The 13,336-nt window shown below is 39.5% G+C and overlaps 2 protein-coding genes across 2 annotated transcripts; one reads left to right on the top strand and one right to left on the bottom strand.

Annotated features, from left to right (window-relative positions):
- Positions 1-1,740: 1,740 nt before the first annotated feature.
- PCOAH_00047330 (Metacaspase 2) lies at positions 1,741-8,571 on the top strand (the record flags this gene model as incomplete). Its single annotated transcript, XM_020061517.1, has 7 exons — positions 1,741-1,888; positions 2,467-7,122; positions 7,305-7,755; positions 7,846-7,927; positions 8,060-8,139; positions 8,259-8,295; positions 8,524-8,571. 7 exons carry the CDS (start codon positions 1,741-1,743, stop codon positions 8,569-8,571), a joined length of 5,502 nt encoding a protein of 1,833 aa, XP_019916940.1.
- Positions 8,572-9,256: 685 nt separating this feature from the next.
- On the bottom strand, positions 9,257-12,009 carry PCOAH_00047320 (Cleavage and polyadenylation specifity protein; the record flags this gene model as incomplete). Its single annotated transcript, XM_020061516.1, has 2 exons — positions 9,257-10,331; positions 10,427-12,009. 2 exons carry the CDS (start codon positions 12,007-12,009, stop codon positions 9,257-9,259), a joined length of 2,658 nt encoding a protein of 885 aa, XP_019916642.1.
- Positions 12,010-13,336: the final 1,327 nt, after the last annotated feature.

Here is a 13,336-nt window from a genome sequence, read left to right as displayed (position 1 = left end):
TATCTTTTAATTCACCAAATGGGAAAATATGCAAAATACTGCACTTTCCAAATAACGCCAAAAAGGGGGACCCCTCTGCCGTTTCATGATATAGCAAAATTGTGGCAACATGATGTGCCAACCCCGTTGAACATACCAAGAATAGTTACACAAATAAAAAGTTAACCAAATGAGTGAACTGAAGCAACAGGGGCGTGGATTCTGATCCATACTAAAGGAAGTGGTGGTATGAGTAAACCCCGCTCACAACAGTGTTGCGCGTCTGAATGTGAACTGGCACACATCTGCCTACCTCTGCATCTCTGCGTACATTCCCAATGATATTCGTGCATGCATATGCGCCCGTAAACCCCTTTGTTTGAAGCCTTTAAATTAGTAGAAATTTCCACGTGAAATAAATGCGTACATTCTCGGCTGCGCAAATAATTATATTCTTTTAACAAGGCGGAACAGGGGGAAAAAAAATGTTTGGGATTTTCCTTCAAAGGGGAAATTAAAACTTGCACGCGAATCGGAAGGCAGTTTAAATATTCACAAATGTGAATTTCCAATGGTAAAAAGTGTTTTTTTTTTTTCGTCTTTTTTTGCTTCATTTGTCACAGTTCATCGTTTCCTACTTTTAGTAATGTGCACACCAATATATACACTTCTTTATATTTCTTCGAACATTTCAGTGAAGTTCCATATTTTTTTTTTTTTTTTTTTAAAAAAGGAAAATGCATAAAACAGCACAACCTGATTAACTTGCACACATAGATGCCACTTTTTACCTTCCCCGTTTTGTTTTTTACATATATGCAGTATTTTTTCCCCTTCGACTCCCTCATTTTTAGTTGTCAACCCCCCAATTTTACAATGTAACTTTCAGAAGCGCACATTTATCCAAAATGGCCACATATAGCCTTCAACATTTAGCATGTTTCTACAAAAAGGAATTTAGGAAGATACGTCCAAGTGGAGTTTTACCTCCGCAAACAGTTTTGCATATGTATATGCATAAATGCACATGTTAAAAAATGACACCCACTTTCTTCATACGTTTTCACGGCAAAAAATAGGCCTACAATATGCATCACGAAATATAACCGCGCACTATTATTTTTTGCCACTTTTCTGCAATTCACTACGTGATGCATTCCGCCATTTCCCCCGCTTAAAATTCTGTTTATTTCAATTTTTTATGCGTAAATATACGCGTTTTTTTTTTTTCTAAAAATATGCAGAAAAATTAACCCAAAAAAAAAAAAAACAACAGTTAAAGTTTAATCGCTTAATTTTTCTGCGTATTTTTAGAAAAAAAAGGGCGTATATGAATCATATTGCTAACATGAAGTTATTATTTACCCCATTGGAAGAAAATTCAGCGCGGTGAAAACACATGCATATATTTTAGTAAAAAGTTCCACCGTTGGAAATGAATTTTTTTTCCAAATCAAAGTTCCGCACGGCTGTTGGAGCAAACTGCGCGCACTTAACATGCCTGCTGGAAATTGCGTGAATTCACGGGATGATTGTGATGTGCGCATTTACAAATTGAAAAAACTGTACTAATTGTGCAAATTTGTCAGAATTTTTTTTTTTTTTCCCAATTGTGTCAACCGTTTGTGTGAATTTTTTCTGTTAATTGGGAGGATTTTGCGCACATGAATTTCACTTCCGAATCAGCCTCGCGAAGCTATCACGCGAATGACTCCTATGACACACCCCCGCTGACGCCCCGCATGATTCTCTCGAACCAAAATGAATAACGTGAACACCTATTCTCCACTGTACAGCTCATATGAAAACATTAACATATACAAAAAGAACAAGCAACTGGTGGGTGAAGATTATGACACATCTACGGCCAACATATCGTGCGATTCCAGGGGAAGAATACTGATAAAAGGTAAAACTCGGAGGTGATTTCCACAACGTTTTTGTGTACGCCTGTATGTGTACACCTTGTGCGTGCAACAGACGGATGGGGGGCAGTTGTCTAAAGAGCAACCTTAAATTTTTGCTTTTATATCTGTCTAATGAACCCAAGCGTCGGCATATATGTGTATGCATTTATTATACATATGGAACATATGCGGATGTAGTGTATATCTATGCATACACGTGGTGCCTACTCTTTCAGTCACATTTAATCATTTGTCTTTTCTTTTGATACCACTTCCATTTTTGATGCACCTTAAATTAATGCAAAACCAGTTTGTCCCCCTTGCCCATGCGACCGCCCAACGCGTCAACATACATTTCATGTGTTCATAAGTGCATGAATATACGCACACGGATACATGCGCAATTTTGCCAACAGGATACCACCTACGTTAACTGTTACATGCATTGTTTTTATTTTATTAATTTTCTCTTTTTTGCATTAAATGATATACCCTTGGGAATTCTTTTGATTACACGAAATGGTTGCAAACTGAAACATTTTTTTTAAAAAATATGTATTTTTTTTTCCCCCCTCTGCAGATATCGAAAATGACAATAAAAACATTGGAACAAAGATCAATGGCATGGCGAACTTAACACATGGTGTGAAAAATACGAACCAACATGAAAAGCGAGAATTCATTCCTCCTGTCCATGTGAGGGTGAAATCTCAATCTTCTGTCACAAATAACCAATATGGAAAAAACTCAATTAATGATAATAGCATACCAACGAAGAAATATTTGCATCCCATTTCCGGGATGCAGTATGGAAATGTCCTCAGGTCTAAGGACAGCAAGAGCATGAACGATATCCACCATGTTTACAGAAACGAGGGCATCCTGAATAACAACGTCAATTGTAATGCCGGTTACTTCGCCAAGTACCATCCAAGTTACATTGCCAGCTTGCGTTCACAGGGTGACTCCTTTCCGAGTGGACCTCATAACATGCCCAATTATAACCCCCAAAGTATAGCAAACAACTTTTCCTCCTACCAAATGCACGACGTGAAAGAAAATAGAAACATACTTAATGAGTTTAACAAAAATATATACCAGCACTATAGCAGAATAGTCCTAGATGACTACAACAAGCAGGTGCAAAATCACCCAAAGGTTATGTACCCAAATGAGAAATTTCAATCATATGACAAAAACTACCACCCAGCTAGTCCTAACAATAACCGTGCTTTCCTCTCTAATGCACGAGAACCAGTTAACTTTTACAGCAATAATAATATTACGCTGAAAAACTACGTACCGTATGGTCACAGAGACCTTCAAAATGGCAGTCACATACGTAGCGGTTCATTCATTTTAAGTAGCGACACACAGAAGAATACCACCCTACATATGCTAAATCCCACACAGAATATAAAAGATGGCTCCAGAAAAAACGTTTTTAAAATTTTCAACCGAAAAAAAGAACCCAATAAGAATTTAACTCCTTCCGTTAATTCGTATGAACATCTTCCAAATGTTCAAAAAGGACAAAGAAGAAGTTTATCATCCGTAAACCAAACAAACTTAAGTTCCACGTCCTTCAGAAGAAAAGTAAACAGCCAGGAAACGTCAAGTTGGAAAAGAGAAGCAAATAATAACACTTTAAGAAAAATTTACAATTTTATTTTTCCATCCAGTGCTAATAAGTCACAAAATGGTTCTGATGCCAAATGTGAAGTGAATAAATTTGCCACCTCTCCAAGGGATTCCTCACTTAATGAACCCTACCCTAGATGCAGTAACGCTTATCTGCTGCATAATAACTCTAATCAAAATAAAGCGTTTAATATGGCAGGATATAACCTACCAGATGTACATAACGCTAACGTCATTCGTGATTATAGCAAATTTAACTACAGTACTGGCAGTGCCAATGCCTTTCCAAATATCAGTTTTGCATCTGCCAATAATCCGGATCATTTGAAGTACACCCCTCCTGCAATTGTCCCAAACGGTAGGGACGAAATAATGTCCCTAAGGAAAGATGATCAGTTTGCTAAAATATATTCTGCTAACAAGGCAGGAATGCCCAATGGAAACCCGCGAATCAGTGTCGTTTCGCAGAAGCATGCCAATCAGGACGACCGGCACAGGTACCACGAAAAACTCGTCACCAATATTTATCAGTTCACGGGTGGACTGGCTAACAAAGGGGGCAATCATAAAAATGGCCCCAATAATGTTGTTAATAATGGTGCTAATAATCATCTGCAAGGAAAAGCGCAAACAAAGGCAACATTGCCAGCGGGAGCGCCCATGCAGCCCCCCCACGGCAGTCACGTTCTCCATTTTGACATATCCAAGGATAGTGCAAAAAACGGAGGCCCCTCAAATATGCCAATCGGCAGTAAGCAACACCAGGGGGAAAAGAATAATACAGCTAAATTAGCCCAAAATAAAAACACGACAAATGAACAGAACGAACTTTGCTCAACGGAGGGCATCCCTCCGAACAGTCACTCCAACATGGCAATTGAAAAAAATGAATCACCCAAAGGAGAATCGATAGTACAAACTGATAACAATGCGGCACACGTAACCAATAATAATACGACGAAAAAAGTAAACCAAACGTTCAACGAACAGATGAACCATGTGCACAGAAAGTCTACCACGACAGACAACAACTCCATAAAAATTGTAAGTGACCATGACAGAAATAGCAGCAAGCAGAACATATACAATTACAGCACAGTCATACAAAACAACTTCATTAACGGTTCAGATAAAATGTCCAAAATATTGGTAGGAATAAAAAATGAAAACGGAACACAGAACAAAAATAATGCCAACCTAGAGTTTGTGAATGTAAACAAGTACATAAATAACATATTCAAAACGGGCAACAATAATTATGACTATACAGGTAATAATAAAGGAGGTGTAGTTATTGGCCGGTACGGACAGGGCAACAACATCGCGAAAAACAATCCTTTCAACCAAATGGATATTAGAGAGAATACCAAATGGGGCATGCCAAACCAGGATTCCTCTAAAATGTACCAACATTTCAACCCTAGTGACGACCACCTAATGAACAACGCACATCGGTTACGTGAACTTGAAAAAAAACATGGAGTTATAAGTAACCCCAACTTATGCGCTAATGATATGAGCGGTATGAACGAAAACGCAAAACATTTAATGAGGCAATGCATTTTGAATAAATTTCTCTATGAGCAGAAAAAGCAGGAAAACCAAACGAATGGTAGGAAGAAGATCATTCCAAATATGATGCAACATTTTATGTACGTGAATGAAAAGGGACTCGAATCTCTCCCACTTCCAAACGATAAAGAAAACCCAATTGTTAAATTGCTAAACAGGGGTAAGCAACATAGGCCAAACGTCGATGGTAAGATAAATCTAATTGATCGCAATGCACACATTGTTGGTATGCTGAAAAAGCTGCACAATGTAGGAAGCGAGGATGACTTGCCAGATAACGTTATTGCCAACCTGGGGCAGATAAAACTTGACCACCTTTCCAGCTTAACCAAAAATGAAATTAATAAATATATGATGTGTAATAACAGTGAGCATAATAATCAGTACATAAAGTCCATCGCATCCATGGATGACAAAGTGAATTATCACGAAAACGATTGCACAAAGGGGCATGCCAATCGGGGGGAACATCACAAGGAAGGAACTGAACCTACTGCCTCCCAAAGTGCAGACGCACATAACATAACCCTAAAAAAGGAAAAAAAAAAAAAATCCGGGAAAAAAAAAAAAAGTCCAAAAAATGTGCATCACGATATTGATCAAATGCTGGAGCTAAAGTCCAAGGTCTACGACGAATTAAACACCTGCCTAAAATGCATTAACAATTTAACCAAAAATAAAAAATTATTTGAGCAGTTAAAAAAGTATAAGAATAAACTCGATAAGAAAGCTCAAATGGGGGATGACACCTCTGCACGAAGTCGCTCGGATCAAGCGGAATCCTACTACACGATGAGAAATTCGTATCTCTCGTCCTTCCTCTGCAATGAAAACACAAGCGCTGATGCTCAGGGGGTTCAAAATGCCGCCGGCGTTGCTAGTGGGGGGTGCATCACAAGTGGTGATTATCTGGCCAGGGCGAAGAACACACCGAAGTTGCACCCAGACAGGGGCATTTCAAACGGAACGGGTAATAACGTCACGGTTATCACTCCCGCCAGTGAAGAGAAAAACGAACTGATGAAAAAGATCAACCCAACCAGTATTGCTGCTCTGCCCATCCGAATTGACAATAGTAAAAATTTCACAACAAATAAGGCTTGCCCGAATCAGTTCCAAGATAAACAAACCCTACTGAATGATCCAGCAAGGAAAAAGGATAACGTGCATTTCAATCTGTGCGATAAAAGCGTATTCGAAGGGGAAGAAAGAGAAAAAAATTCTTACGGGAAAGATGGAGAAAGCAGATATTCGCTGTACGAGGAAGAATCCCCCAATGTGGGGAAGAGGAAGGCTCTCCTAGTTACACTAAATTATAATGGGCTGCTAGAAGGATGCGTAAATGACACCCTAGAAATGTGCGAACATTTAGTAGAGACGTTCAAATTCAATGAATTGATACTCCTAAATGATTGCAACTTTTGTTATCGAAATTTTGTCTCACAAAAGGCCAACAAAAATAACATCATAAATAATCTGTACGAATTTGTTGTCAATTCAAACAATGGAGATATTTTATTTTTTTATTTCTGTGGATATTCCATCAAAATAATTGATTCAAAGTTTTCACAGAATAATAACTTTGCTTTATTGCCAGAGGATTATTCGAAAAATAATTACATCTATTCAAATGAAGTATTTAATATCATTAAAAAGTTACAGGGCGGGAAGCAACTGTGCATAGTTTTTGACACCACATATACTTCCTATTTTGTCCCCACCTGTACCACCATCACGTATAATAAAAGCATTAATTCCAGTGAAATTTCCAAAAATACTAATTTGGTGAACACAAATAAGAAGCACATTTATTCTTTGAGAACCTTTGGCAAATTCAGAGATCGACACGTTGAACCCATTTACGTCGAAAATTTGAAGATGCCCCTGTCGCATGATTTGTACAAACAGGAGGAGGAGAGGAAGCAAAATGCAAAGGATGTCCTCGTCCCTTCCATCTTTTTCTTCTCCCCTGATGTGAGGGACCGGGGGGACTTTGAGCTCGTCATCAGAAATAGGGTTAGAGGTAGGTGTTAGCGGTGCAGCATACCGCACAATCATATATACGCGTCTCAGCATAGGTGTGATGTGGCCCATACCTTCTTGGCTGGGCCAAATGTGCACAACGACACGCACAAATTGGTACACACATACCAACATACATATGTATTACACACTTATTCATGCACGATGACCACCCCTCCGCAGGCCTCCTCACCTACTGCATCGGAAAGGCAATCACCATGTTGAAGAAAGATTTCTCCTACCACGACCTGTTCATCGTTGCGTCACAAGTGCTCGTCAACATCAAGAAGGAGTACAAATTGAAATACGTAAAGTTTAAGTTGTCCTTCCTGAATGACCACTCTCCAGATGATATAAAATTCTTATCTCACGAAAGTCTGCTTCTTAGGAAAAAAGGAGAGACGAAAGAAGAGCCCCTTTGGAAACCCTCCTTACGATTAAACAACCTAAATGAATACATGAAGGACATTTGCAAAATGAAGGAAAAAAAAACGCAGGTCAATTTTCCCCAAAGGTGCTTGCTGATCTTCATAAAGGATATAAAATTCGGCGCCCACATCAAGCTGGACCCCTCCATTGAGTACTTCGTGAGTTGCTTTGTCAAAGCAAAGGGTCTGAACATTCTGTACGTCAGGTAGGTCTCGATTCGCCTTGGGCACCCATCAGCATTATCATGTTCCTACACCCGTGCTGCAATACCAACGTGCTTTTTTCCTCTCGCCAGGCGAAACAACACCAAGTGCCAGAAAATCGTCAGGGACAAAATTTTCTTCCTGGAGTACATTATCCTGAATGTGTCCGATCTGGTAACCCTGCAGGAAAATGGGCGGTCGATTATGCGTCCGCTGCCGCTCCCGAGGAAAAAACGAAAAAGTGCAACCCCTCAGACGAAACGCGCTAACCTTCTCAACCCCTTTTTGCACACCCCCCACCCGCAGGACAATACCAAAATTTACGTGGAATTGTTCAAAAAGAAGAACAAGAACTACTTCCTCGCCAGGAGCGTATTACGGATAAGGTAATCATAAGAAGCGATTCCCCCATCACATGCACATATAAGTGTACCCCTATTGTATGTGCACATGAAATGAGCAAAACGGTACATTCATAACCATTCGCATCCCCTCCTTCATATAGCAACACGAATGGAAATTTCTCCCTAATGGATGAAAAGGTAATTAAGAGAGGAAAAAAAAAAAAAACGGCGCCTTTGGAATGTGCTTCATTTTGTTTCCATGGGAACTGATATTCCTTGGCAGTACAAGTGCATGTCTTTGCAATGGGCTGTTTGGAAAGAAAGTCGTCCTGTCCTACCAACAATGTGCTACACATCCATCTGACGCAACTGCAAACGAGCCCCTTTTGTAACGTTACATTATTTTGCTTTTTTTCCCACGAGCAGAAAAACATAATTGGCATCATCGATTTGAGCATTAAATGCGTCTCCTAACAGAACGGATCCCCATTTTCTTTTTTTATGTAAAATACCTTTAAGAGGAGTTTCCCTTCGTGGTGATGTCGTCCCGTTTATTTATCCCCCGCCCCTTTGGCTTCCGCTTTAATTTGTTTCAACGAGCATTCGCATAAGTTGCACACGCAAATGCGTATGTGTGCGCTCGCCCTCTTTTTTTTTCGTATCAAGTGAAAATATCAAATGAGAACAATTTTGTGAAAGTGGAGTTTGTTTTGATTTCCTTTTTTTGTTCACAATAACACATATCCACAAACTGAATTCCTTTTTTGTTTTTGTCTTTACGCCTCCTTTTTAATTTTTTGTTCATCCTCCACTGGCTTTGCATATATATATCATCTTTTTTTTTTTGGACATTCTATTTTTTCATTTTTTAAGTAAACTCTTTTTTTTAAGATTTAAGAGCTGTTAGGTGTCACGCTACGAAGCGTAAAGACGCAACATATGAACAAGTTTCAATTTTACAAAATCGATTTAACAAAACAAAAAAAAAAAAAATTTTCACAAATGAGCGTGTGCACGTACAACGCGAGGAGGGAGAGGATTAACTCTCCAATGGGTCATTCATTCACGCGTATTTTTAATAATGGCCCCCCCGATATGAAGACCGTGCGCGATGAATTAAATACCCCTTCGAAGGGAGCAGGAATATATACACCTTGTGTTAGAAGCACATGGGCAATAGCGACTCCTCTATATTTTTTAGAATTTCTCTAATTTTTGACAAAATTGTAACTTCCTCACAGATGACTTCCCGGTTGTCTATATCGACGTACACATTAACGTCGTTGTTGTTATTATCCTTCACCTCAAACTTTAGTATTTCATAAAGCATCCCGCCATTAAGAACCGGTACAACGGGTTCCTCCTCATCAGTGGACATGGCTAAACTAGCATCTGCCGCGATATAGTCGAATAAGATTTTATCAAGGGCGCGGAATTTCTTCATTTTGTCTCCATCCCCGCTTTGTTCATCATGTTCCTCGTGTAAAGTAACCCCTTCTTCCATTCTGTTATGATCGATTTGGTTCACCCTGCCAGATGAATACGATTGGGCATTCTTCAAATGGGTCAACCCATCTGTGTATGAAGCATTTGCTTTTTCGTTTTTTCCCCCCTCGGGACTGTCACAGCCATTTTGCAAAAGAAACCTTTTCAACTCCACTTTGGAAAATCTCTCCACATTGGTATAATTTTCCCGCACATACGAAATGATCATTTCATAAATCTCATCATCTGTTACTTCGTCGCAGATGGGCAGGTGGTTGTTGTTATTCTTCATGGTGTCGAGAAATTCTAGAATTAGAAAATTGACGCTGTCAGCTACTAGGTCGTTCACTGGGCTTGAAAGCCAATTAATACTAATAACCTTCTCTTTCCTGCAGTGGTGGATTTTTACGTCCTGCACGAAGATGACCGCTCCGCCGTTGTCACCATTGACACCATTATCACCATTGTTACTATTCCCACTTTCGCTGCCTTCACCCTCCATATGCGTTTCCTCGTACACACCCTTCAACATATGATACAGCAGCTCGAACTTGTAGGGGAATTTTATGCTAATCGTCTGGTCGATCAGCGCAGTCTTCAAATTTGTATACTCATAAATATCCTTGGCGTAAATCATAATCGGGATGGCTTTCGGCTCCGATATTATTATGGCATCCACCCCGTTGGGAATTGTTTTTTCCTCTCCATTTCTGTCACTCAGTTTTTCATCCCCCGGTTGGTGCTTCCCTCTGGGGGGGGTTCTCCCCCCGACTGTTCATTTTTTTTATCCGCGGCTGCAACCGATTCATCCCCTTGTAAGCGTTCGTTCTGCCGGGCCAGATACCTAATATGTTGGGAAAGCCGACCTAGGGACACCACGTGGTCACTGTGCTCAAAGCGAAAAGTCAGCCTCTGCAGCAACTCGGGCGTAAAAACGGACAAATATTTTTTCTCCTCCGTTAGCTTATTTTTCAGTCTGTTCAATTCATTCCTATCGCCATGCACAAGAACCACATTTGGGCACTTCAACTTTTCAATAAACGTTTTAGTTTGATTAAAATCAGAATGAGCACTGAAGGAAATTTCCTCGAAGCGGCACCTCCTCTTAACCGGTTTGTCGTTAATGAGGACATATTCCGGTTCAGTTTTTAACTCATGGGCCAAAGTTCCCTTGACTGTATACCCAGTAAGGATAACTCCACTCTTCTTATCAGGTGCAATGATGTTAAAAATATTTTTCGAAATTCCATTCTGTAGCATACCAGGCGAAGCCATAACAACACACGGATAATTATCCTGGTATAAATAATTCAAAATGGAGTCCAAAGATTTCGCATACTTTACAAACTTAAAGTTAAAAGGATTCTTTCCTTCATTTAATACATGCCTTACAAAATCTCCACACAAATTTATGAAGGTCTCATATATACATAACGATTTTGTAGCCATAGAGGATATGTAAAAAATGGGGATTTTCTGCAACTGTGTGTTTCTTTCCCAATGTTCTTCCATAATTAGCAGCAATTCTTGAGCCCTTCCTAAAGCAAACACAGGGAGTAACACTTTCCCTTTATTATTTAATATACTGGTAATCATGTTAAGGAAGCGAATTTCCCTTTTTTTTCTATCGTCATGCACTTTTATTCCATAGGTTCCTTCGCAAATTAACACGTGGACATCAATAGTGGGGATCTCCGCTATGGGAATGTGCCTATCCACCTCCCTGCTATAATCTCCTGTGTACAAAAAACGTATATTATTTATTTCGACTAGGAACATACACGCACCGATCACGTGTCCTGCTCTATATGCTGTAAATTTTACATCCTCAAATTCTATGTGTTCGTGAAAATTTAAAGTTTCTATCCTTTTCATCGCTGCGTTTATATCATTTTCGTCATACAGTACATTATGCTTTATATCTCCATCTCCCATTTCGCAAATGTAACTTTGGTAATAATCATCGTCTTCATTGTCTTCACTTGCGTATTCATCACTGGAGTATAGTCCTCCTCTTTTAACCTTGTTTCCATATTCGTCTGTTTCATTTTCACCCGCTTCATTTTTACTCCTACCTCCTTTCATCTTATTCATCATGTGCATACATTTTTCAATTCTTGCATAGTCGTTCCATAATAAATAGCAGATACTTTTCGTCGCCTCGGTCATGTATACCTTTCCTTTAAAACGGGTTCTGTTAACCAAGTACGGTAAGGCACCACTGTGATCCATATGGAAATGTGTTATTAAACACAAGTCCACCTTCGAAATGTCGTACGCGTCATAGATGGGTAAACAGCCAATCCCCATAAAGGCAGGGTGAATTCCACAATCCAACATAATTGACCTGTTCGCACTTTCTATAATTACGCACGAACGACCCACTTCGCTCGCCCCACCCAGGCACACAATATTAATGTTGTTCATCTTGTTTGCGTCACTGGGGGGGAAAAAGGGCTATCCCCAAAAAAAAAAAATCAAATAAAATGCATACAAAAAAAAGGCAAGTCCTCTTTTTGTGACTTAAACATGCATGCCAGGAGAATAAAAGCGACAGAGAGAGTTTCCCCTATGATTTCTCACCATGCCGATGTTTTCACCTGGGATGCTTCACACATGTGTGCTTACGTGAGCTATAGTTGGCCACTTCCAAATTCATGGAGGAGCCCAAAATGTGTATACGCATAGGACACACCCCCTGTGGGGAAACCCTGCTTGTATACATTAATCCCTATTTTTTTTTTTTTCGTTGCGATCTACGGGATGGAGACACACAAATAAAATGATGGTATGTCTTTCCCTGTGTTATTCTCCCCCTGGAAAGGGTATCGCTCGAATTTTATTCTGTCATTACGCAAAGTTACTTATAACTGTTAGAAAATTTCAACGGTGATATCATTTTTAGTTTTTTTCCCCTTGAATTTTTTTTTTTTTTGGCCCCCTTCCTTAGTTGTGACATTGTCTCCCCTTTACAATTGTAATAAAGCCTTTCTTTCCTCGGCCACGTTACATCCAGTTGGGCATATTTTCTTCTTTTGCTCTTCACTCTGTGGGGGAACATCTTCCTTGTCATCACCTACTTTGGCGCTCAATTTACAACGCTGTGAATTGTCCCCCAAAAAAGTGCGCCTCTAATCGTTGTAATCAGCGTGGCCATTTTTTGCCTCTCCCCCAGAGAAGTGGTACTTTATATCGATATAACAAAAAAAAAAAAAAAAAGTTTTATTTTTTTCTTATCCTATTTTGTACTTGTGCTCCAATGAGTCGCTATTATTATACATAGCTCCCTACATTTCCATGCAGGGCATTCGCAACTCTGGCGTTTTTAAAAAAGTCCCTAGAAAAAAATCGACACAAAAATTTAGGTGCTGCATGTTAATGCAAATGTATGACAAGCGTATAGCGCGACATTGCGCTTTTTTGTCACGCAAATATATAACGTGTATTACATGAATAGGCACGCTTCTTTGCATAACGCGCCCCATTTTCGCGTTCTTGTAAGGCGTTTTTTAGAACACAAAAAATTATTGTTGGAGAAGGTTCACTGAAACTTCATTGCGCTTACCCTTTGATACTATGCCCCTGCTTTGATTTCTTTTTTTTTTTCCAGAAGTTGGCAATGATAGAGCGCAAAAAAAGGGGGGAAAAAATAAACCAGCGAGAGTAGATCGAAAAGATAATACCAGGGCGCTGCAGAAACATAAAATTTAAGCAAGGCAGATAGAGTTTGAATTGTGGCAACGCGCCGCAGAGG

This window comes from Plasmodium coatneyi, chromosome 12 (assembly GCF_001680005.1).
Source record: "Plasmodium coatneyi strain Hackeri chromosome 12, complete sequence".
Taxonomy (NCBI): Eukaryota; Apicomplexa; class Aconoidasida; order Haemosporida; family Plasmodiidae; genus Plasmodium; species Plasmodium coatneyi.
This window is presented reverse-complemented; position numbering and strand designations above follow the sequence as displayed.